The sequence below is a fragment of the Plectrocnemia conspersa genome, unplaced genomic scaffold, assembly GCF_051122295.1.
Source record: "Plectrocnemia conspersa isolate PC_06_02 unplaced genomic scaffold, ASM5112229v1 ptg000005l, whole genome shotgun sequence".
NCBI classification, from domain to species: Eukaryota; Metazoa; Arthropoda; class Insecta; order Trichoptera; family Polycentropodidae; genus Plectrocnemia; species Plectrocnemia conspersa.
The window spans coordinates 6,173,459-6,200,072 of record NW_028277169.1 but is presented as its reverse complement, the minus strand read 5'-3'; the positions used below and the strand labels follow the sequence as shown (position 1 = coordinate 6,200,072).

At 41.1% G+C, this 26,614-nt stretch overlaps 3 protein-coding genes across 4 annotated transcripts; 1 reads left to right on the top strand and 2 right to left on the bottom strand.

The window, feature by feature from the left end:
- Positions 1 to 760: 760 nt before the first annotated feature.
- LOC148234698 (uncharacterized) lies at positions 761 to 14,489 on the bottom strand. The gene is made up of 10 exons (XM_088186994.1): positions 13,577 to 14,489; positions 13,146 to 13,520; positions 10,178 to 12,216; positions 9,967 to 10,100; positions 9,579 to 9,891; positions 9,469 to 9,515; positions 9,148 to 9,401; positions 8,948 to 9,081; positions 4,115 to 4,275; positions 761 to 4,049 (listed from the first exon to the last, which is right to left on the bottom strand). The coding sequence occupies exons 1-10, from the start codon at positions 14,126 to 14,128 to the stop codon at positions 1,063 to 1,065; spliced, it is 6,996 nt and encodes a 2,331-aa protein (XP_088043120.1). The 5' UTR covers positions 14,129 to 14,489; the 3' UTR covers positions 761 to 1,062.
- Positions 14,490 to 16,220: 1,731 nt separating this feature from the next.
- LOC148234697 (uncharacterized) lies at positions 16,221 to 20,418 on the top strand. Its single transcript, XM_088187000.1, has 2 exons — positions 16,221 to 16,424; positions 19,938 to 20,418. The coding sequence occupies exons 1-2, from the start codon at positions 16,292 to 16,294 to the stop codon at positions 20,396 to 20,398; spliced, it is 594 nt and encodes a 197-aa protein (XP_088043126.1). The 5' UTR covers positions 16,221 to 16,291; the 3' UTR covers positions 20,399 to 20,418.
- Positions 20,419 to 23,754: 3,336 nt separating this feature from the next.
- On the bottom strand, positions 23,755 to 25,662 carry LOC148234696 (uncharacterized). 2 transcript variants are annotated; one of them, XM_088186997.1, is made up of 6 exons: positions 25,602 to 25,662; positions 25,422 to 25,480; positions 25,280 to 25,358; positions 25,155 to 25,219; positions 25,061 to 25,085; positions 23,755 to 24,046 (listed from the first exon to the last, which is right to left on the bottom strand). In XM_088186997.1, exons 1-6 carry the CDS (start codon positions 25,618 to 25,620, stop codon positions 24,012 to 24,014), a joined length of 282 nt encoding a protein of 93 aa, XP_088043123.1. In that variant the 5' UTR covers positions 25,621 to 25,662; the 3' UTR covers positions 23,755 to 24,011. The 2 variants fall into 2 exon arrangements, with proteins under 2 accessions (XP_088043123.1, XP_088043122.1); XM_088186996.1 differs by lacking the exon at positions 23,755 to 24,046 and having other exon boundaries at positions 24,058 to 25,085.
- Positions 25,663 to 26,614: the final 952 nt, after the last annotated feature.

Below are 26,614 nucleotides of genomic sequence, written 5' to 3'. Positions count from 1 at the left end.
GAAACATGGATACATCATAACACACCAGAGACCAAGGAGCAGTCGAAACAGTGGGCAGATTTGTAAGCAGTATGATTGTCGGCCAACAAAATCATGGCCACAGTTTTTTAGGATGCGAATGGTATAATACACATCGGTTACCTTGAAAAGAGAAAACGATCACAGGAGTATATTATGCAGAGCTGTTGAACGGATTTGAAACAAAAGCGACCGCATTTGTCGAATAAAAAACTTTTAAGCCTATAAAAACGTTTGACGAAGTAGAAATGTTCAGGTTGTAAAACAAAATTTGAATCTTAATGGCTCGACATAACATAAATATACTTTGTAAGCTATCTCTGCTGAAATAAAATAACCCGTGTTTTAATATGTTGTTAATCTGACATTAATCAATACAACTTGAATTATTAACCAATCTAACAGGTTCTACGAATTCCCAATTTTTTAACAGCCGGTTTACGAGAACCAGCTTCCAGTATGCGACAGTAGCGAAGACGAACAGACGGATCTGTCGATACTGTTCTACCGAATAAATAATTTAATTAAGCAAAACTCAAATGAAAATACTGTTATTGATACCTACTATAAAACATTTCCTACAACTGTTCGCTCCTTTGAAATTGTACTTTTTAAATTTCGTGAAATGCCCTCTGAACGCGAAGGCTTTTTTAAGCGCAGATATGCAGCAGAAGCATACGGTTGAGTAAATATGTTTCATTCGGGTGTGAAATGTTAGAGCAGCCATAAAATAAAACAACGCTTGCTATATAGAATGATTGTAAATATATTTAAGATAATATTCGTTACATTGTATAGGTACATAATGGATTATGACTAGAAGATTTTCGAGGAGATGTACATAACGATATATTTGTTTAATATGATAACAATAAGCTTAGCACCCTCACATAAATACGTACGTAATGTACGCGCGTACATACATAAACTAACCTAATATACACAGGCATCCGAGTGTCTATTTCGATCTTCGTTAAAGCGTAAGAAAATAAGTAGAAAATACCGGAAGCCGACAATAACCTACCAGTCTATAACCGAATCGGTCTAGCTGACTTTCGACAGCGACTTCATCACGGGCACTCTAGAGCCGTACTTGTAGGGAGGAGACGTCTGCTGAGTCTCCTTTATGCTGATGCTGGACTTCTGCTTGAGGGGAGTCGGTATCGCTGACGACTTGGAGCCCTCGAAGGTCGAGCTCCTGATCAGCTTGGACCTCACGCACGTCGCCGGCGAGGCTGCGACTTCGTCCACTGCACCTTTTATCCAAACCCTCGCGTCCCGTTTGGGCTGCGCTCTCTTGCTCTCTTCCACTCGCTTCCATAGGCTGGCCACTTTGCTGGTCGCGTCCTTCTTAGCTATGGATTTAGGAGGGTCCGCGCTGAGATTTTTCCGAGACGGCATCACAGTTTTAACGCTGTCGTCGCTGTGAAGACTGTGTTCGGAAGAAGAGGGCTTCGGGTCGCAGAGAGTCCTCTTCGGGTCCGGGGTCGCCGGCCCTCTTCCGTTCCTGACTTTAGCCGCGCCGGTTTCTATCGTCCGCTTGTTCAATTTGCTGACGTAGCTCTTGACCGAAGCGGGTTTTTGCAACTGAGACACTTTCGGAACGATGTTTATCGGGAGACCCGCTGGTTCCGGGGCGTCGGGCGACGCCGGAATAGAGTGATTTTCTTTGGTGAATGTACCCTGTCTAACCAGCGGCGGTGGTTTCGGCCGAGTCGCCGGTTTCTGCGGAATTGCTGCGTTGCGTTTTGACAGAATCTGGTCGATCTCCGCAACCGGGTCGACGAGCTTTCTCGCAAAGCCGTTGAGGCTTCTAGCGGGAATCGCACCGATTTTGGAATGCTTCGATGCGACAGCACCGTTCCTAGCGGGACTCTTCTTTGTCGGAACGCCGGTGCGCTTGTAGGGCGAAACGTATGGCGCTCTCCGTCGGCCTCTGATCCCCTTGGGGACCCCTTCTTCGGAGTCGACGGATCCCTCGGAGCTCTTGACGTTCTCCGGCTTGCGGATTGCAGGCTTTCCTTTAACTTTTGACGCCTCGGGGTCCGAGTCGGAGTTCTGGTATTGATCCGCGCTCTCCGTTCCCGAGTTTTGATCGCACTCCAGGCTGTTGAAGTCTTCGGGCCGCTCGATCTCCACACGATCGGCGAGCGCGCAGATGTCGATGTTTTTCAGGTTCTTCTCGATGCACCTGTCGACGGACGTGGGGCTCTCTATGACCGGCAGATAGTTACGGAAGCTCCTCGTGAACGTTTTCATGCGGAGAGAGTTCAACTCGGAGTCGTCCTCCGACACGAGACTGATCGTCTCGCAGTCGAGATCTACCGTCGACGATTCGTCCGCTGGCAAAATCCGCAGCGCGAGTAGAGCCTCGGCGGCGTCTCTCATCAGCTCGGATCGAAAGTAGTCGGTTTCTATGGGCGAATCTGACCGACGCTGCGCCTCGAGAGCAGATCGGCAGTCGGCCTCCAGCACTTGCGTTCGGTAGCGATCGGAGTTCTCGATCCTCTTCTGCTTGAGAGACTTTCTAGACGACGGACTTTCACACATTACAGCGGAAGGCAAGTCCTCTGCGGTCACGGTTCTAGTTTGATACCTGGCTTTGTCTTCTTGGCGCTTCTGTTTGGGACTCGACTTCTTATCTTCCCTCGGAGGGATCTCCGTTCCGCCGTTTTCCGCACCGGGCTCGAGGGCGATGGTGTAAGTTTTGTAACGTTCGCCGGAGACCTGTCGTTTCTGCCTCGGCGTCAGCGGACTCTTTTTCTCCTTCTCGGGCGTGGTCCTCTCCTCGACGGAAGGGGCTTCGGCCGCTTCGGACGCTATGCTCGCCACCGACAGCATGCTGCTCTCCATGTCGTCCATTTCCGAGGGAGGCCTCACGCTCTCCAAGTTGTCGCTTTCGAAAAAGCGCCCCTGAGAGAGAGACAGACCCAGCGCTTTTCTGGCGACGATGCAGCGCGGCAGAGATTTTTTTCTGCGACCGGGTAGCCTGTCGCTATCGGAACCGTCGTCCCAGTCGAGGGTTCCGCGCGGAGGGGATGTCGAGCTGTCGGCGAGCGAGGGCAGCTTCGCACTGTCAAAGTCCAGCGAGAGCAAAGAGTGTCCGCTCTCTTCCAGGCGACACTCGTCCATCAGCGTCGCCAGCCTGTTGGCTTCGTCCTCGATAACGGCGGAGTCGATGGAAGCGCACCGCAGTCGATCGTCTTCGGCTGCCCCCCGAAAGGGCTCAAACCGAAAGAACCGATTCCCGAGATTTTCCACTTCGTCGTCGGGAAAGATCACATCGCTTCGAAAGGACGGCACGGCAGGTGCGGACCCGCTGACAGTCGGGAAAGCGGCGTCATCGGAGAGCGCACTACCGTTCCAGGTGTCATTCGGCCTCTCGCCGGCGGAAACGCTCGAAACCGTCAGATCGACGTCCCGCTGCGAAGCGAACCCGAGAGCGGATCTCTCCGCTTCGAGTCCCTCACACCCATTCGTCGTACCGAACGACAAATTCGGGGACGCGTCGACGTTCGATCGAAGGGACTCGCCGGGAGTGTCCCGCGTCTCCTCGCTTTCTTTCGTCGCGTTTACGTCTGAAGTTGCAATTTGGGTGCCTTCGGTGGCACTGCAAATGTCGGTCGCAACTACAGACGTCGCCGTGCCGTTTTTTGAACCCGCGTTCGAGTCGATCTCGGTCCGTTGCTTTTTCGGTATTGTTTCGCTCGCGGGGCACTTTCCGAAAGCTCCCGTCGCGACTAAACTCTCGAATTCGTCGTCGCACTTCTCGAGAGAGCGACTCTCGGCCGAGTCTCGCGGCTCGTCCGGCGGTGCGGGCCGAGACCCCGTCTTGTAGTTCTTGTCGAGGGTTTTGGAACGAACCCCATCCCACTTGTCGAGGTCGATCCTGGGCAGACCCGACATTATGCACTGTTCGAACAGTGCCTCCTCGCAGTCGTCAGACTCTGCAGAGTCCACGCTGAGAGAGCTGAGAGAGTCGTTTCCGTCGCACTCGTCCTCGCTTCGGTCCGCGTTTTCCATCGGGTGACCTGAAAATATCGAAAAATGAGAAAAAACGAATCGAAACGTAAATTACGCAGAAGTGATTTAATACCATTCGGTCGGGGCACACCGGCTTGAATCGCCATGTTCAGTAAGCGATCGTCGTCCGAACATATAGACACGGAGCTGAGAGAGCCGGCCGGCGATCTCTGTCGCCGGGGCGAATTCGACTCCTTCTCGGTCTCCTTCTCGACGAACGCTTCAGTATCGAATCTAAAAAAGTCGATTCAGTAGTCAATATCGAACCAAGGATTTTTTTACTAAGAATCTGAGGTTTAGTTTTTAACGCTTAATCGATCGCCACCTACTTCACGACGAAAAGTTTTTTTGTTATTTTTCACAATCAAGTTGATATGTTTTTAATTTGTTGTTTTTATTAACACATTGTTGTCGGGTGATTTCGCGCATTGTCTTAAGCCTGACGCGGGCCATTTTTTAGCAGCCGCGGAATTAATCGGAAACGAAGAATTTCCGCGTTTTTTTTTCGGAAACTCGCCATAACTTTTATACTATACAATATAAAATTATGAAATTTTAAACCCAGACTAACCATAAACAGTACTATCAAATAAAGAAGAAACATGGAGGTTGACACTTCTATATTCACTGGAAACTTGCGTTTATTTTGCACATAAAAGTACTATAAAAATGTATGTAATAAAAAATCGAATTAAACACTAAATAAAACTAAAATATGTCACAATTTGTTTTTATGAATAGTTTTTCAAAGTATGATATCTCTAAAAACACGTACCTCTGTGTAGAGGTATGTCAAAAGGTACATAACCACACTTTTGGTCCAATCATCAATAATCAGATAAATTATCCACACAAATTCATCGTCAGATTTCTTTTCATCGGGTGAAAACATTTCGGGGTGTAAAACTATTTTTTAGACAACCGAACATTTACGCGTAACTGTAATGATGTATTTTTTTTATAACAAGTCACAGATGTCGCAATGACCGTTGCTTGTTATCTACCCCAGGTCAAGTTTCATTGGAATTTGTTATTTTTTCTCACTCCCGACCATCCCTTCTTTTACATCAGGTAGAAAGTAATTCTTCGAAGCATCTTGAATAGATTTGTGACATAATGGAAGATATTTGGGATAACAGGAATTTTTTATAGTTCGTTATTTAACTTTTTGTACGGTATGAAAAATCAATATCAAAATTAGTACAATACATTTGGTGGAATTGTAATAAATGCGATGACGAATAAAATAATGTCTTTATTGAATATCAAAGCAGTGATATCTAGCTGCTGACAACAAAAAAAAATGCAGTTCAAATTACACGGATAAACACATGAGCCGACTTCTAGCAACAGACTACAAAAAACGGATTTTTACGGGTCCCGCAATCCAGCAGCAGTTCCGCAAAAACGGAAAAATCCGTGTCCCGACAACAATGTGTTAAATACACAAACAAAAGAAAGAATTTTTACCAAAAAAGTATAAATATTTTAATTTACACATTTTTTATAAACATAGAATATACTCGCATATATAGTGGCAATTTTTTGCTGGTATCCCCGTAACGATTGAACAAATAATGATGAAATCCTCGAGTGTGGCGTTACAGCAAGTATTGTCTATAAATGGATCAAAGAATTTTTCATTCAACACGACCCTTTCCCTGATGTAGACGCTATTGTGTCAATTGCAACCAGAATAACTGGTGGTGAAGAAGGTAATTGCTACAATGCTTGTGAAGAAGGTATTAAAAACCATGCAAAAAATAAAAGGACAAAATCTTAAGCAATTAAAATTATCAAGAAAAGAAAACAGCAAAATCAGAATTAACGATGAACCGGTTCCAGTAGATCCATTATTACTTTTCCAACTTATTTGCGTATTAAAAAAATCTGAAGAACTGCAAATTTAAATTAAATATGAGTTAGCCTTCTTCGAGCAGTGTTTAACCACTTAACAGTTGGTTTTTGGTAAAAAAGAGTGTCCATAAATTGTCAGGTTTTTTTTAAAAAAAAAAAAAATTTTTTAGGGAAAATAATTACCAAAAAATCCAAAAAGTTACAATTTATTCAATATTTTTTTTTTGTATGATAAATTTTAAAACATTCAATACACAACCCTACATCACAATCCGGGTAATAATATCTACTCTCTTTTTAAATTGATCAATTCTGTAAACACCACCCATGAAATTGTAGTCCCCCAACAAGTTTCGGAATTCTTTTCGAATCTCCCCTTCTCTCGATTTCTACCATTTTTGGATTGTGTACTGTTGATAATAATTTTACGTCCTTTTTATCCTTCCACTTCATTATAGAAACTTTCCCTCTCTGGTATGCACATATTTTTCCGCTTAGGGACATCCCCACCACTAAAACAAGTCAAAACATGATGAGCCCGAACGTCATTCGGGGAAATCACTAACAAACAAGTCAAAACAAGTTTAGCCCGAGCGTCGCTCGGGCTAGTCAATACACGATCAAACTCCGCGCCCGAGTCACGCTCGGGCAAAACTGTCAAGTGGTTAATGCGAATTAAGATGTTATCGATGGAGGAATGCTATTGCACAGTTGCGAATGGCAACTGGAAGAAAACTTTGGGACGATATGTAACCGCTACGTACAATACTTGAGAAATAATTACGACAATAATGTTTTTGTAGTGTTTGATGGCTACAATAAAGGCCTTTCCAAACAGAGAGCGAAGCGAAGGCGTGGCGAGGCATTTTTATTTTGTAATACACCGAGTCCTTCGAGTCTCGTCACACAGAAAGCAAACGCGAAGCGTTCCGAGGCGTTTTTATTTTGTAATATATCGAGTCCTTCGAGTTTCGTCACACAGAAAGCGGACGCGAAGCGTTCCGAGGCATTTTCACGGCGTTTTCGCGGCGAAGCGAAGGCATGACGATATTTTATTTTTGACTGTTTTATTATTAAAAAATAAGAAAAAGGGCAAAGAATTTGGGTACACGGCATAAATAAAACCCGGGAAGACTATGGAGAGTATCATAGGCTGCATAATTGAATCTTATGAATGAGACTCGAAGGACTCGGTGTATTACAAAATAAAAAGGCCTCGCCACGCCTTCGCTTCGCTCTCTGTTTGGATAGGCCTTAAAGGATGTACTAAACCGATTTGATATTTCAAGAAGTCATACATCTGAAAATTCTTTAAGAACAATTTCATTCGAATAGCAACAATAAAAATAGATTAATTCAAATGCTTATAGAAAACATCTTATTGAGAATAATATTTTTAGCTATCAAGCGGAAAGCGATGCCGACGTGTTAACCCTTTGCACTCGTAATCGTTTTCTTACTAGGTAAGTCGCCAGCTCGGGAAAAACTAAAAATGGTAAATTCTTTTTAAAAATTAAAATTATATATGTAGAGCATAAATATTAATAAACTAATACCGAAAACGAAGAACAAATACTTGTATTTCTCTAGATTACATTTTAATTTTTTTTGTTCACTCAAGTACCATTGGTTGACGATCCATAACAATAAATTAACACAATAGGGCGACGACCCATTTCAAAATATTTATGGAACCAAAAAATGTTTTAACTATAAATAAATAAATATACACAAATAACAAAGACATGCCGCTCATTTTTAGATATATCTACCTGCGAACGAATAAAGCTTACATTGATCGCAGAAATACAAAATTTTACCGTTTTTCAACCGTTAAAAAATCCACAAGGTATATCTAAGTTTATATAAACTGAAGTTAGGTATATTTTTAAAAACTAAAATACATCCCATCGAAGGTCAAATGAAACGTTGCAGTTATTATTTTATATATTTCTTAATTAAAAATAGACAAAACTTTTAATGAGCAGCTTTATGGTACATATTTGTTTGTGATTTTATATATTCAAGCTAATAATTCTTAATTGTCTACGGGAGAAATCTACGGCACATCTGCCTTTAAATTTAGTCATCAAAAAAACCCCGACTTATCGTGATAAATGAGCTCTCCCTGACTTGGTTCAAATAAAAATTATATTTTTTTGATAAGATATGCTTCTTGAAACTCTTGTCTACAACGCTGCAAAAACGCCATTCAAAACATGCATAGGAATTACCCAAAAATCGACGTTATATATCATTAATGCGCCTGACGCACCATACGAGTAATATAAAGCCAAGCGCTGGTGAGTCCCACGCACCTTACGAGTGGAAAGGGTTAATTGTACAAACGGCAATTAATATCGAATTGATAAATATAACGTCATTGGCGAAGATATCGACGTTTTAGTTTTATTAACAGCTTTAACCCCTACCGACAGAGAAATACATTTTCTAAAGCGCAAAAAATAAAACCTACGAGTAAAGAACGCGTCTTGTTTTTAATTGCATTTATAGGCTGCGACACGACGTTGAGAATAAGTTTGTCAAGCTGTTTGAAAAGTGCACAGATTTCAAGAAGCCGTAAAGTTGGAACAAAGTATTTCGTCAAAAAAATGGAGGTGGAAAATTGAGTGATTTAGTACAGCCAATAAAATGATCTGGCCACCAGCCCCCGAAAATTTGCTCAAAATGATATTTTGTTTATGCATCGGTACATCATTTTCAATCAACGGATTGTGTACGAAGAAATTTGGTAGCCTCTCAAACTTCGGCCCTCGGTGAGTTAGAACAGAGCTAATGCGAGTCAAATTAAATTTGTTACATATTATCGTCTTTGTCGCACTGAAAAAATAAAATAAAGTCGTAATGTTTTCTTTCGTACAGTATAAACGATAATTTCGTAGATGGCAGTTTTTACGGATAGATACAACAGAATCCACCGTTTAAAAAAAAATTCTGTGGATTACAATCGGCGAACATAACACGCAGAAATCCGATTTACCGGTTAAGCGTTATTATATGGTAACCTACACAAAGAAAATATATTTACCTGCGAACTAATCTGGCTTTTTGATCTCCACTCGCGACGGTCAAATCGGACAGGCTGGAACACAGCGAGTGTCGGAAGGGACTTCCTTCGATGGCGTAGTTCTCGAATTCGTCGACGGCCGGCAGGTAAGGGGTCTGGGTAGAGCAATATTTGTTCGTTAGCGAAATAAATTCATTCAGAAGCGTAATTATCGAGTTTACCTTGTGAATTCCGGATCGTATGCACCCTGCTAAAAGATCGTCGCCGACGCGCGAGCCGGTATCGGGTTTTTTCTTCTCTTGCGGGACGGTGTCGTTTTTACGGAAGTCGGGTTCCCCCGTGACGCACACGGCAATGTCGTCCATTTCGGGAACAGACAGAACCGACAGATCCGATCGACTCCCGGCTTTCGAAAGCTGGGCCGGAGTATCTTCCGTACAGTACGTCAGACACGCGTCTTCGTGAACCCTGCCGCCTACGGGAAAAGTCATACAAACGAGATTAGTTAGTAATTACGATAGTCAATTTCGTCAGTGTCTTACCTGACGTCGCAGGATTTAAACGTTCGTCGTCGACCTTCGCTTTAATTCTGAAATCGTAACAAAAACATAGTAAAATAAAATAATATATAAATAAAAAATAAAGAATTAACCTCGACTGAACTCCGGCCTTTATGCATTCTTTGAATATGCGATCGGTGTTGTAATTCCGCACGCTCGGAAAAGGCTGAAGGTCATCTTTTCTCGCTTCGGCTCGGTCGTCGCTCCGACCGAATTCGACCGGATGGCTGCATCCCACGCCCTCCGATCTCTCGCCGGAAGAAAAACGTCTCGACGTCGACGCTCTAGCGGTCGGATCGTCGTCTATCGTCAGCGAACTCAGACTGGTTCCGCTCGAGAGGCCCGCCGGCGTGTGGTCGAAGTGGAACGTCGCCACCTCGTCTTCGAAAACGGAGCGCAGTTTATCTAAAATGGGATGGGTTCCTATAGAAGGCGCTAATTTCGATTTTCGTCATATATCTAGGTCTAGATCTAACTCACTCGTCGATTGAATCTGCGTTTTAAAAATCTTGACGCTCCGACAGGGCAAGTTAGGATTCTCCGTCTTGGAGCACAGAGGCTGCGTCGGCGAGTCCGGCAGTTCGGACGGAGACACGACGCCGGAAGGTAGACGACTGAAATAATAATAACATAAAAACAAAATAACGCCATCGTCGAGTTACCGACGCTACCCCGAGCGCAAAACACTCACCTGAATTCGGAAAGGACCGATCCAACATCGTCTGCGGGCTCGGGCACGCTGCACTCGGATAACGAACCGAGCGAGCTGCATCTGGAGAACATCAGCGGGGTTTCTTCGGCGTATTGCGCCGACGGAGGCGGAGGGGTCTCCGTCGTCGCTTCCAGCGCCGTAGCTTCCGGCGGAAGATCAGTTTTTGCGTCTTCTTCGTCGTCGACCTTTTCGGAAGAGTCGACGGACTTGGCGGACTCTGGCTCTTTTTCGAATTCGCTCAAATTCACGTCTCCCACGCCCTCCAGACTGCTCAGAGAGCTAACTCTGGAGAAGTAACCGGGGGTGCCTTCCTCGCAGTAGTTGGTCGGCTTCTCCGGACTCGAGACGCCGGACGCGTACTCGGAGTCGTAGGCGACTGGGTCCGCTCCGTCGAACTGGACCGCTTTCGGCTCGCTCGGACGGACGACTTTCGGAGCGTCGTCGCGCTCTTCCAAAGAGCAAGAGTCCTTTTCGTCCGATCCGGACATGATCTCGACGGCCTCCTTGCGCCGCCGGTCGACTTCTCCCTCGGCGGGTTTGACGTCGGACTTGTCCGGGGTCGTCCCGATCCCCCTGAGATCGGACACGGAGGTGGCGGTCGAGAAGTTTAGCGGAGTCTCGTAAGGAGTGCCCTCCGTGCAAAAGTGTTTAATGGTGTCTTGGTGAACGGACGGCGGTCGGCTCTCGGACGCGGACGATGCCGTATCCGAGTGCTCCTCGCAGTATCTCAACGAGTAGTCCGTCGGTTGGTCCAGATCGGTCTCTCGATAGTCGCCGTACGTCGCTATCGGGTCGTCTCCGGAAGCCTCCTCGTCGAGAAAGGGACTTCCTGCGGTGCGGTCCGGTTCGACTACGATCTCGGCGACAACTCGCGTTTCGGCGTATTTTTTGCTATAGTCGATCGGTCTGTCGCGAACGTACCGTTCCGCCTCGTCGGCGAAGTCGCTTACGGTCGCACCTACTTCGGGAGAAGCTCGAATCTCGCTCGCGGCGCGCGTCTCGGGCTCGAAGGCCACCGAGTCGTCCGAGCCGCGGCCGTCTCGTCTCGACGCCTTCTCGTAGGCGGTGTCGGACTGCGCGCTGATCGCCGAGCCGCATCCGCCGACGTGCGCTTTCGCGGCGAAGTTTCTCGAAAACCCGCTCCCGAATCCGGAGCGATCGTCGAAGCGGCCGCTCCGGCTCCGGTGCGCCCGAGAGTCGAGCTGTCCGATCAGCGGGGAGCTAGACGACATGCGACCGGCGGAGAGACGCCTCTCGGCGGCCGTCAGCAGCATCCTCTCGTCGCGCTCTTTGGTCGCGGGCGAGGCGTTGGGTTCGATGTTCTCGCACGTTTCGGACAGACCGGGGTCGATCTCGTGTTCGAGCGCTCTGCGCTTTCTGACGCCCAGCGTCGGAAGGGAGGGACACGCGACGCCACCGTACGTCCCCAACCGGTCTTTCCCCGGCTCGGAGTTGAGCAGGTTCTTGAGGGCGGCGCCGGAGCCCATGGCGATCATCTTGTGCTTGGAGCGCACGAGGCTCCTGAGCAGGGGCACCGCGCCGCGGTCCCAAAGGAAGCGCTGATCACGTTCGCATCTGGCCGACAGGTTCCACAGGGTGCCGCAAGAGTTGCTCACGACGGTGAGGCTGGGCGACTCGAGCTGGCGCAGTAGCACCTTGAGGCAGTCGCGCTCGCGCAGGATCTGCCTGTAGTCCTCGCGCACAGCAATGTGGCTGGACACGTTGCGTAGAATGCCACCCGCGTTTTCGACTATAGCCAGCGTCTTGCTCGGCGCGTCGTACGCGAGCATCCGCACCAGGAAAGCCAGTGCGCCGTCCACCGAGCAGATGTCCACCTTGTTGAGCGAACAGTGCGCGGTCAGGTTCCAGAGAGCAGAAAGCACCGATTTGAGAGTGGCCTCCTTGCGACTCGACATGGCGGCCAGAGTCAGTCCCTTCACGGCCCCCGCCTCTCTCAGCATCTGCTTGCTGGCGGAGTCGGCGCGCCATGACAGGTTGCGCAGCACGGCCGCCGTCACCTGGAGGTTAAAATGATTTTTTGATATAAAAAATAAGTAATAACCAGGGTTGTGAGTCAGAGTCGGAATCGTGGTGTTTTGGCCAGTCGGGAAAAATGAGCGACTCCGACCATTTTTTCAATTACGAAATTTATGAAATTTTAATTGCGTAATAATAAATGTGTATAGCGTATGAATATTAAACATGCAGAAGAACACCAAAAATACATGCCATAATAAAGCGAAAAGCTGGAAAGGTGGCGATTTTGGATCAAGCTACTAGATGGGGTACATACTTAATGATTCAGCGACTTATTGAACTTAAATTTTACCTGACTGAAATGCAATGGAAAAAAGTAGAGGAACTTGAAGTCTTGCTTCGCTATCCTTATATCGTTACAAAAGTGTTGCAAGCAGAAAACTCCTGGTAAATTTTTCAATGAGTGGAAGAGCATTATTTTTTATTTGTCTAAAATTCAGAGTAATACTACTGAAGGAATAAAAAACGCCATGCTATGCAGAGAAAAACATTTACTGGACAATGATATTCTATTGGCTAGGATTTATGTTGACCCTATGGTTCGATCCATATTGACGGAAGAACAAATTTGTTTGAATTAACCAATCGTATTAAAGGCCTTCTAGTGGGAAACATCTTCATTCGAAACCGCTGAATCTGAAGACGATTTTGAAAAATATCTCAATGAACAAGAGGAAATAAAACGTCCTCGTTTGAGTCCCAATCTAGTAGACAAAATTTAAAAATGAATATTACTGAAAATGTTAAAATGGCAATACCGTTACAGCATTGCCGCCAAGCCAAGCTTCTATGAATACAGATTTAATAGAAGCAATGTTGTTTTTATGAATAAATTAAAATAAATAATTAATAACAAGCTGATGCTGATAAAATTGAACTTTTTTGAGTCGGAAACATTTCATCCACTCGCCTGTCTCATGTCGTCGTCCTGCGAGCGCAGCTGGTCGACGAGCGCCAGCATGAAGTCCCGGAAGGAGCAAAGCAGCGCCTTGTTGTCACCGTCGCCGAACGTGAGGTTGGTGAGTGCCATGCCCGAATACTTGCGCACGGTGACGCACTGCGGGTCGGCGTCGTTGTTGCCGTGCGCCTTCTGGTCGGCGGCCACGAGGGCGGCCAGCGCCTGCAGCGCCCCCAGCCGACACATGGCGTGGCGGTGCTCCTCGTCGAACGACAGCTTCATGAGCGCGGCCACGCTCGCGGCCGGGTGCTCCGGAGGCGCCTCGGTCGCTTCTTCCAGCTCGCGGCAGTACTCGCCGACCGTCTCCAGCAGCCGCAGCACGCGCACCTTAAATCGCCATTTAGTAAAATATAATGTAAAAAGAAAAAGCAACAAACAATTACCTCGCGACGCCCCGCCTTGTCGTCGGGCTGCGAGCACACCAGGTTGCGGAGCGCGCGAGAAGCCTTCGCCCTGGAGGCTGCCGAGCGCTTCGAGTGCACCAGCCGCACCAGCAGACGCACGCAGCCGGCGCGCCGCATCGCCTCGCAGTCGGACGCCGACGCCGACATCTCGAGCAAGCAGTCGCTCACGTCGGCGTCGGCGTCCGCGTCGCAGCGGGACAGCAGCTCCAGCAGCGAGCGACCGCCGGACGAGGCGCCGGACCGCCGGACGCTCGCGGAAGACCCCGCCGACGAGAAGCTGCGCACGCTCGCCACGTCGCACGGGGTGCCAAAGCCTCCGGCCTCCTCGCCCTCCTCCGCCCCCTCGCCCTCACCCTCCCCCTCGCCCTCTTCCGCTCCGTCCAGGAAGTGGCGCGGCGGCTCCGGGGTGGGCGTGCGCCGGTCGGCGTCCACCATGGCCGTCAGCTCGCGTCGCAGCGCCGCCGCCTGCTCGTTCAGCTCCAGCAGCTGATGCAACAGCTGCCGGTAGCGGCCCAGCGGCAGCGCCGACATCTTACTCCATCTCCGAAGAGAAAGCTGACGCACTGCCACCGCGCATGCGCCGCCAACAGTCGAAGCCTCCACAATGCGACCGACCGCACCACAGCCGTTACAAATCACTAAACAAATGCTTTTTCCATTCGCTACTAGGTAGTAGTACAAACATGTATACAATATATATTGTAGGTATCTACTGAAATATAACTTTACTGAAAAAAATACATTTATAAAAAGTTAAAATTACACTCCAACATTTCATTGAACAGATTGAACAAAAAAGACTATTAGTTGTGCAGCAATTTTTACTGTTTAGTAGTATTTTATTCAAAGTATATGAAGTAACATGTTTTATATTACAAAAAAAAATTGTGGATTAATTTGATAGTTTGGCACCGGGTGATGACGGGTGGCAATTAGACACAGATTCAGCCGCTGCAGTAGTGTTCTATTGAGAATTAAAGTTGTTTACATGGTTATTTATACAATTACGGGGCACGAAAGCGCCGAGGGTTGTCAGTCGAGAGAAATCCGTCACGCCAGTGTTACCAGAATGCCGCCAAGTTACCATAGTATTAAATAATATATTTTTTTGTATAAAACAGTGAATTTTATAAAATTGCTCAAACAAAAAAATTCTACTTGTACTTTACTTAGTAAAGAAACTCATGCTTATCGAGAAAGAGCTTAAAAATTCAACGTGTCTCATCAATCAGTGATGAGAATAAAAAAAAACTGTTACCTATACGTCACAACGACATAAATGTGGACCAAAATTTAAAACGACCCTTTGGACAGACAGAAAAATTGTTTCTATTGAATTTCGAAACAAGCGGGTTACAAACGAAGGTGTAATGGTTATTTTAAATGAGAAAGGAAGCGAAATATCTAAGATAACTTTATAAAGTCGATTACGCTAGGTCAGGGGTCGGCAACCTGCGACCTGTTAGTGGCTCTTTAAAAACTGGGAATTTTTATAAATTGTAACTTTTGGCTCTTCCGTCTCAAAGGGTTGCCGACCCCTGCGCTAGGTGGATGTTAAAAGCAGCTTCGCAGTGAAAAAGTCACGACTAACGAACGCGATGAAAAACAAACGTTTCGAATATGCCAAGCAACGCCGAGATTAAACTGCTAATGAATAGAAAAAATATAACTTTAAATTATGCTGTAAAATGATTTTTTTTAATTTTTTTCAATTCACACTATGGTAAATAATCAAATGTTCATGGTAAATAATTTAGACAATGCGATTATAGCATAGGCAACCTTCGGAGAAATATAAGGAAGAATGTATAAAAAGAGTCGTGAAATTTTCTCGTTCAGGGATGTTACGGTCTGTTATTAGCGGCGATATTTCCCGTTATTTTTTCTTGAGGAACGATGAATCAAGATTTTCATAAAAACGTTTTAGATAGATATTTTTACTCATATTTTATTGACAAAACCATTAAAAACAATAATTTTATATTTATGCACGATGAAGCTCTCTGCTACACGGAAAAAATCATAAAAAAAATATTTAACAACCAAAAATTATACAATTTTACCTTTTTCCAGGTAATTCACCTAATTTAAATTCAATAGAAAACTACCGAGCAGTTATTAAATCCATCGTAAACAAATATAAAATTAGATATTTAAAAAAAATACATTGAAAACGTGCGGCTAAACGACCCAAAAATAAAGAAAAACTGTAATGGCGAATATAGAGAGTACTCTTAGTAATAAACGAGAAAGGAGTTACTAGATAATATTTTTTTAAATTAAAAATGTGTGAAAATATATTGTTTGTGTAAAAATATTGCTTTTATTTCTTAAATTTCGTTCAAGTATGTGGAAACTACAAAAATATGAAGCATAACGTTCGGTCTGATTATTTTGTCTCACTCCTGTATATCTTAAGTTGAAAATTAATTCCGATATGGTTTCACTGTAATGACATATTTAAAAAATATTTTTGCAATAGATCCGTGACTGTTTTTTTTAGATTTTATTTGAGGGATAACCCGAGAATTTCTGGCTTAGAATTAGTAAGTAAAAAAAAGATATTATGTGCAGTAAGAAAATTAAAATTCGATCGCATAATCGAAGCGTTTATTTTCACACCGGAATTGAAAAGTATCGCGTTTGCGCACGCGCGATGCGCGAAAGCATGGGCGCGTGTCGTCGCGTGGGGCCATGTCTAATGAGCGCCTCGTAGAGCTGATTCGTAGGCACTCGGCGCTGTACGACGCCGAGTCGGCGGGCTACAGAGACCACTCGGCCAGGAACGAAGCTTGGGAGCAGATCTCGAGGAAGCTCGGCGTCTCCGGTGAGCGCGGCGTCGCGTGACGTGGGTCGGCGAATCTAGCGCGGTTTTTTTTCCGTCTGTGTATTATCGATTCGCGAATCTATCGTAAATTTGTTACGAATTTATCCAATTTCAAACGCAACACGCAACTAAAGGCGGAATTACATTATCGAGGCGTATATTGTCGTGACGCGTTCTGACGTGTTGGCGAGTGTGCATACTAATGTCGCGTCGGTCAATACGGCCGTGGCCTTCGCGTATAAAATGTTTTCCTCCAACTCGGATAGTGTTTTTGAACAAAATATTATGTTTAAACTACTCAAAAAGGAAAATATATTCGATTAATAAGTTAAGAGGAAGTAGAGGCGAATTCTATTAACTAATGAAAGAACTGGAGAGCGAAGATGAAAGATTCCATCCTTATTTCAGAATGACCAAAATATTTACATTCTATGATTGAAAAAATACATGCGAAATTTGTACGCTTAATGTAAGTTTTTTATTTGATTAGATTATTTATTAACATACATACATACATAAAATAAAAAAAGTCATTAAAAAGGTTCAAAATTTGCACTGTTTATGAATGATTTTTGAACTTATTTTACTTCTACGCCTTTTAAGTGCCCCAACGTCTTATCATAATAAATCTTGATTGTGCGTCAACAAGAGCAAGCAATACGCTTAGGGATTCCAATCCCGATACCTACGAATCCCGGAATTAGTAAATATAATCCCGAAACTTTCGGGATTGTTTTTTTTATCAATCACAATCAATTGGTATGTCTGACGTGTATGTATGTACCTGAACGTGTCCCATGAGTAATAGCCGGATCCTCGCGTATAATAAATATCCATTTTTTCCTACCATACGCAACTTAACATCAGAAAAACAAAAAATCCATTTCTTTAAATGAACTTAGAGGACGAAAAATATTAAGTAGAAAAAGTAGAGCTCATTTAAGGAGATAAATAATGTTTGAATGGCTATCAAACGCATTAACTGTTGAGAGAAACCGAAATATTTTTAATCGTGCTATGCCTTTTTGTCATTGTTTATGCACGCACACAAACGCATTTCCTACTCAAGACCCAATAAGCCCTTTGTTGGCCCTCAATGTACCAGCAAGAAATAATTTGTTTTGTAACATACTTCAAAAATCTGCTGTGAGTCTCTACAATGTGCTGGGTAAATTTCCAACGTTCTTCGAAAATCACACCTAAATTCTTAGTAAAAGAAGACTTGTCTAGAATATATCGACCGAGATGGTAGGAATATTCCGCCGGTATCGACGACCTCGAAAATAAATGTTTGTGACATTTCTTTACCTCCTGCAGGTCGAGGAAATTGGAAATCGACTGCATTTTCCTGAAAAATTTCAAGTCATCTGCATATAATAAAAAAAATTGAACGATGCATTGCTGTTTCTATGTCATTAATGAACAATAGAAACAGCAATGGACCCAAGTTGGATCCTTGAGGTACTCTAGTAGAGGTCTTATATCGTTCTGAAATTGAGTTTTCAAACTCGACGAACTGATATCTATTGTTTAAGTAATTTGAGAATAGGTTTATAAGACCTCCAGAAAACACGAAATTTGATCATTTTTTCACAAGTAAGTCATGATTAACTATATCGAATGCCTTTTCGTAATATGCGTATATGACGTCCATTTGTACACCAGAGTCCAATGATCTTGAAACAATGTTAGAAAAAAAACATAGGATTAGTAACAGTGGATCGAGATTGACGGAAACCATGTTGTTGCTCGAGAAGCATACACCTGCTATGGTTAAAAATGTATTTATGTAATATAATTTCAAATAATTTTGCAGGTGCTGAGAGCAACGCTATTGGCCTGTAATTATCAATTTGAGAATTGACACCCTTTTTATAAATCGGGGTGACCTTAGAGCATTTCCACAACTCTGGAAAACAGAAGGATCTCAAAATTAAATTAAATATAAACCGAAGAGGGTTCAAAATACAATATGTACTTGCATCCTTTAAGAATGTAGTCTGGGATAAAATCTGGTCCTGAATAAAAAATGGATTTCAGCCTGCTAAATCCGTATTCCGTAGATGACCATGAACGTTGTGTCTCACCATTATTAGAAGTAAAATCCGAATGTGACCCAGCGTCATGATATTTGACAGCGGTTTGAAAATATCTAGCAAACCCATAGGCAATCTCTTCAGAACCTTCAAAATTTATGTTGTTTCACGAATTTCCAGAATTTTCTTAGATCTAAAATTAACGATTTTTCACAGTTCCTAATATATATATATATAGCTCAGATAGCAGTTTATACAAAAAACAATTAACTGATTTTCGCCGCGCGTCCTAATAAACTTTGACGATTATTTTTTTTTAATATGAATTTATACAAAAAAATCATTGTGCACATTCGTTCTACAACGTTAAACATATTACAATATTTTATTTTATCGAAACAGCGCGTTTCAGAAAATAGCATTTAAAAACATTGTTAAATTGTTGTTATTTATATTTTTTTAAACGTGAATTTTATTTGAGCTAATTCGAACACGGCGTCCATTTTGTTTTGTTTGTTGGGTTATTATCGGCGTTCGTTTGTTTTTTATTCTTACCGTTAATTAACAATCAAACGTCAGTGGAAATTTTCGTCGCCGATCATCTATATTGTTTTATCGAGATGAAGCCCGTTCAGAAAAAATCCAAAGTCCAAATAAAAACTAAGCCAAAATCAGAACAAAAGAAAGAAAAATCTCAAGAGCTCCAAATGCCTCCGTTGATAGTATGCCCGCTGTCGGAAGAAGGACGTAGAAGTTTAGCAAAACCTGAAACGGAATCTCAACCCCAGATCGAAGAAGTTGAACTATCCGGAGAATATTTGAAAGTCATTGTAACGACGATTATTCTGCTCGTCTTTTCAGGACTATGCTATAAAGTGCTGAAATGTTCACAATTAAAACCGGAGGAACCTTTCAATGTGTTTAAATTTATAAATAAAATAATAAATTAAAAAAACTCTATTTTATGTACACACGTGGGACGATTTTTGTAGTTTTTTTCAATAAAAATTTAAACAAAATTTATAGATATTTTTTATTGCAGTATTTTTTGAGAATAATAATAATCTAAATATATCTTAAAAATGTAATTCTCTATGTTATTATATATACACACATATATATATATATATATATATATATATATATATATATATATATATATATATATATATATATATATATATATATATATATATATATATATATATATATATATATATATATATATACATATATAATGGGAAACAAAGACATTTGCAATGTCTTTGTTTCCCATTCACTCTGGAACTTTCTGTTCACAACGACACTTTCATGTATTATTTCAGGTTTCCGTAAAAATCGCCTTATGTGTATGGTTCACAACTGAAAATAATTGCTTAAGTTATTTATATTTTATATCCTTCAGTCTTTTCCGGGATGCCCAATAATAGCTAATAATGCAGCCGATCGACTTGAATCAGGACGTTTATATTTTCAGCGGCGCAATGCAAGGAGACGTGGGCGAAACTGCGCAACTGCTACACGAACGCGCTGAAAAGACGCCGCAACAAGAGAGGCAAAACAAGTAAGAAGATCGCGCCGTGGAAATACGAGAAGCAGATGTCTTTCCTCTCGCCCTTCGTTCACAGCGTCCCGTCGACGGCAAGAGAAGAGGTGGATCTCTTTGGTGAAGCTCGCGAAGAGATCGAGAGGTCGAAGCCGGCGGAGCTGGCGTCCGACCGGCTAGTGGCGGACGAAGTCGACCTGTTCTTCCTGAGCATGAGCAAGTCGCTGAAGAAACTGCCAGCGGCGGAGAGGGCGCGGATCAAGATGGACTTGCACACGGCGATAAGCGAGGCCGAAGTTCGACTCGCGACGAGCCCCGCCGTCGATTCCCTCTCCCCTGAACTTTTCTCGCCGCTCGACGACATCAAGTGCGAGGTCAACGATCCTGAATAAATGAACTTTTTGCGAATTAATACGCCTTTTATTTTCCAACTCCCGTCACATTCCTGCGAAAACTAAAGTCTCATTCTCTAGGTTTACGAGTTAAGAAATGCGAGAGATTCGACTTTTTGTGTAAATGACGAATTGATAACAGATATAATTAGATATATTTCGCGGAGTCCGGCAGGGATGCGTTCAATCTTCCTTGTTTTTATGACCATGCCGAATTAATCAATAGACTCCATTACTTGATAGGATGAACAAACATTTCATGAAATTTTGAGTTTTTTCAGAAATTATCAGTATCGATGAATAAATAATTTGATATTATGGCCATCATTATCTCAAACAATTTATAAAGGGAAAACTAATACGTTTTGAATTTAAGCAATGGGCAATATGTTGTATCGAAACTGGATATTGCTAAAATGCTTAACTATATTAAGGGAGACAAGAGGGGGATTACCAAGAGATTAATAAGAAATATAATTCAACCAACCATATATTCAATTTCGATAACTTTTTTACATTTTTCGAGTAGATTAAAATGTAATCATAATGTGTTCTTAAATTTCTGCCTTGTGACTGGTCGTTCCCAATGAATCGACCAATCACACGACTCTTGAAAATAAATATACTATAGCACAGTGCGATATAATCGAATGAATAACTGTCAAATAAAAGATGCCAAGAGTATGAAGAAATAAATTTGACTCTCAGATTTTTTGTAGTATGGAATGACAATAATTATGTATAAAATGTTATCGACTTGAAGGTATGAAGGTATCCATTAGAAAAAGTAAGTAGAACACTGAGAAGAAATCCCGTAGCCTTGCTGTTTAAACCACTTTAATAAATAAATGGGAGGTGTGTATAAACTATATTGGAGCATAAATAAATATAGGATAAAAATTCAATAAAAATAGGTATTTTCCATTTTTTATTAATGGTATCGATTTAACGGTAGTAAACGCATATGCCATGTCTTTTTAACTTTTATGCGCCCATGTTATGCAACTTTGTCAGAAAATTTCGCAAAAGAGAGATGGGTGAGTATATCAGACAGTGAGTATATTCCCTTTTCTCTCGTACGGATTCGCTTGTGCGTGTACGAGCGATATGCACAAGTGCGTGTGACAGCTAGAGCAAGGTGCCTCACGCTCTGACGCACGCATCAAACGGCGTTTCAATCATGCGTCAGTATTTGTTAGCTCAGAATATTCCTGCGCTTCAATATTTTTACTTCGTTAAATAATTTTGATATAAACTAACTTAAGTTTAAATAATATTTATAGCGATGGCTAAAAGATATAATGATTCCGATGAATACGATCTCGAATTTGAAGGTGTAGAATTTCTCTTGGATAACAAAAACGTGATTGCAATGTTCGAAACGCCTCCTATCGGTAGATTCGGTAAAAAAAAGTGTAATTGCACGATAGGAAAACGTTTATTTGCATAAACCACAAAAGTCAACGATAGAATTATTCGTGAAGACTTTTGCCTCCGAAGGTCTTCCTACATTGTCTTTGCCCAGTACTACTCATAATATTGGACGAAGACGTGCGTGTAACTTTTGTTCTGAAAATTACGCGTTTATTATGTTTTGTTTGTCACATAGCTGTGTAAAAAATACACAAAGTAATAAAGTGCCTGGATTGCTAAGCATTTAGAATATTATTATTATTTTTGTACGAGTATGTTATATGAAAATCTACAAAAAAATATTAAGCAAACAATTGAAGCGTTCTGGTCGTAGGTAGTAGCTTCAATGTTTTCGGCGTGATACATTAAAAATTCGCACTGCAATAGTGCATCGGCATTCTTTTTGTGAATGCATTGTTTACGTATACAGATGTATGCGAGGGAGAAGCGATACATGCGCGTAAGAATATTCGTTGTCTCGCTTGTTGTTGTTGAAGCGGCACTGCTCATTTTAAGGTTTTTCGTCTGTCACTTCCGGCTATAAAATAAATATTTCGTCTCTTTTCGCACAAAATAAATAAAAACATAATATATGTATGTGTGTTTTGGATAAAAAGTGGAAGCTGTGACGTTCACTGCTATAACCTTTTAACACTGCGTATAAGGTTATGGTGGTTTTTCTTTAAAAATGACTTTTGTGAATTCAGACATCAATTGATGTAATAAAATGATTATGAAGCGAATGTTCTAACAACTTAAAAATAAAAAGATACCAGCCAATAATAATGGGAGGCGAAGCCCGGATCTGTCCGGGTGTACGTCGGGCAAATCCGTACGTGTGTGGCCAGCTGATGGCTAGATAGATTAATATGAAGTGATTACGAAGGTTGTTGCAAATTTTCTGAAGCTCCCTGATATAGTATTTTAATATTTATAAAATGAAAGTATTTCGAGATTATATGTAGGTGGGCCGAAGGAGACGCAATTCTTCTAGCCATGGACAATGCCCCAGCGTTGAACCCAATTGTCCACCGTTCTTCGATGACGAACAAACTATTGGCGATCATGGCTCGAATCGCCGGTATCTCTGGCGTTGGATGATGGAAAGAGTTCTTTGAACCAAAACATTCTTTTCACTTGGATAACTTACCGAAACTTGATCCATCAGACATTTTAAAAATTAGTAATGGCAAAAAATTCTCATTGACAACTGGAAATGTTTTGCATATGCAGGTGTATTTTTATTGCTTTTCTAAAATTGCCATACATTCACACCGAAAAGCAGCTGTAGTTTAAATGAAAGTAATCATATTATTATATATTTAAAATATAAAGATCCTAAGACAATTCAAGTTGATTTTTTAACCAATCGCAGTCTTCCCACTGCTGCTGTAACGCAAATGTATAGAAAATAGGGTTGAAGAACAATCAATCTATTTCTTTAGTGATTAAATGAATCAGATTTATTATACTGACTATGACATATTGCACTTACTTTTGGGGTATATTTAATATTTTTTTGGTCATCAAAACCAACTATTGAAAAATTTCAAGAATTACTAGAACAGAATCCAACAATATTTTATCCGACGAGAACGATTAAATCTTTGATGAAACATTGGTAACTCCTGAAACAATACTGTCTCTTGTCAGATCAATCGGTTCAGTCTCTTGCTAGAGGTAACTATAATTTATGAGAATTTGGAGTTATAACTATTAATTAATTTAAATATTTATTTTTAGCAGACACTGCACTTAATTTCTCAGACGCCGAAGATATGGTTAACGACTCTGAACTTCAAGATTCTCATGACGAAGCTTTAGATACTGAACTGGCTGATGAGCATTATATATTATAACTGAATTATGAAACATTTGAGTTTTATTTATTAATATTTTGTATCAGATGGTATACTCAAGGGGACGATTAGTAAGATATCTGATTAGATCCAAAGGAGTGTTGTTTTTATTTGAATTATTATCCAAGATTGAAATGAAAACGACGTGTTTTTAATAGATTACAGTTGGTCGTAGCACTGAAGATTTCACCGTTGATGTAGATTTGTATCTCGAAGGTCTATCTGGTAAGGTGTTGAGAAGGCAGGGGACGATGCATTTGAGGAATAGTGGTGAGTTCTTTCTGTCGACAGAGGGAAAGCGACCGTTTTACGTAGACGATTACCAGTCTCAGTGAATACAATCAGACAGGAGTCGGTGACGATGAACATTGCGCATCTGTAGCGAGATTAATAATAAAACACTTTATTTGGTCTCCGCGTATAGATACAAACTGTTCTTTACACAATAAAATAGTAGGTATACTGCATGTTACATTGTGTTTTACAATAACGACTTTCAAAATATAATTTAATGAAGCCAAATGTTCGAAAACGAAAACAATTATTTATTTATGTAATTCACAAACATTCCTATGAATTATCATATGCTGTAAAAGTAATTTTTTATATTTGAATGCTTTTTCACATTTTCCGCATTTAAAGTTACAAACATCGCTATGAATTTTCATATGCCCTTTAAGTATGGGTTTAGTTTTGAATGCTCTTCCACATTTATCACATTCAAATTGATAAAAATTGCTATGGGTAACCATGTGACTTGTGAGTCTTTTTTTGGATTTGAATGCTTTTCCACATTTCTGACATTCAAAGTTACAAATATTACTGTGAGTTGTCATATGAGTAAAAAGTGCATATCTAGTTTTAAATGCCTTTCCACATTTTTCACATTCAAACTCATAAATATTATAATGAGTAATCATATGACGCGCAAGTATTCTTTTGAATTTAAACGCTTTTCCACATTTTTCACATTTAAAATTATAAACATCGCTATGAATTATCGTATGATTTAAAAGTAAACGTTTAGCTGTGAATGTTTTTCCACATTTTTCACATTTAAAATCATCGCTATGAGTTATCATATGATTTAATAGTAAATATTTAGATTTAAATGCTTTCCCACATTTTTCACATTTAAAGTTACAAACATCGCTATGAATTAGAATATGCGCTTTAAGTACGGGTTTAGTTTTGAATGCTTTTCCACAGTGCTCACATTCAAAATCATAAACACTTTTATGAGTTAGCGTATGACTCGAAAGTAATATTTTGGTTTTGAATGCTTTTCCACATTTGTCACATTCAAAGTCATAAACATCACTATGAGTTATCATATGACGTGTAAGGCCTGTTTTACGTTTAAACGTTTTTCCACATTTTTCACACTTACTTATAAGTTTTGCTTTTTCTGACTTCTAAAAATAAGTTTAATTCGTTAATATTATATTATAGATTGAAATTTGAATATATATTTGGACTATTACTTTGGTCACATTGTCAATTTGTTGAATAGTATTCGCCTTAAGTATATCTTTAACGTCGTGCATTTCTGAAATCGATTAAAATTAATTAAAAAGTATATCAATATGTTGTATTATATTTGTTTAACCTATTTCGAACATGTCGTTTACGTCGCCTATCCTCGCAGTATCCTCGCTGGCGTCGTATTCGTCTTTTACGTCTAAAAACTTGAATAAAAAACACAATTTAAGGTTATATGCATTAACAGTTTTAATGTTACGTTTCAATACCTCTACTTTACAATAAATCCTGTCAGTTTCTGTCGTCTTGTCGTCTTCCATGTCTATTTCTGTAAAGATTAAGTTGATTACTTCAAGGGAATATCTAATACAAATGGTTTTGATTTTAACTTAAATTCATGTATTCAAGTCATGCGATCGGTTAAATAGCAAAAATTAAATATATCGTACCAGTTTTGATGATCGCCATTCTAAACGAATTGGCTGACAGTTTGAAACCAACGTTTGGTCTAAATACAAAAAAATTTCGTGCATGGCAATAAATGGGTTAATTTGAAACGCTTCATTTAAATTAAAAAAAGAAACCTCCTTTTCAATAACCTCGTAGTTGAAAGGCGATTTCGTTCGGCACCAAATCATGACCCTTTTATAAAGGCTGCTAACTCCTTGCTTTCACCCAGCTAGGCCTGAAATGGGGGGCCAACTTTAAAGAGGAGCGCTATTTACTCATCCTCGGTTAGTTTTAAGTAAAATTAATCAATTTATTGAAAAAATGTGGAAAACACGAACGATTTTATTTTTTAACCCTGTTCAACGTGGTAATAAAAGCTTGTATAAGAAAAGGGAAATGAACAATTTTATTTATAGAAAATGATATAACCCAAAACTAGACGTATCGGAGATTAAAAACTTTGCAAGCTTAAAAGCAAGGAAACAACGTTCTAAATGTGTACTTGCTATATAATTAAATAAGAAATACTTTTATACAGTACTACCTAAGTTGCAAAAAATATCTTTGCTTAGATCATTTCTTTCAACAATTAGTTATTAATATATACATATTTTGCAATCCTTAATATTAGCATAGTAGCTACGCCACTGTGTACAGTGCCCTATTAATGCTAGATCAACGCGTCATAACTATAAAATAAGTTTTGATATTGTACGATTAGCATCAGTTTTTGCCCGACGAGTGACAAATACACACCGAGTTAGCCGATGCAGTAGAATTTATTAAATGATCGTTAAAATAATTACATTTTCCAAAACGAAGCTTCATATCATATTTGTTCTTCAATATTTTTACACGTTTCACTAGAAAAAGTAAGCGTATTTTTTAAAACTCTGAAAGCGAAAATGACATGGACATTTTTAATATATCTTATAATGTGAACAATTTGATCAAAAAATCTACTGATGGGACTTAATGGGACCAGCGTGTACTATATTTAAAGATATCTCAG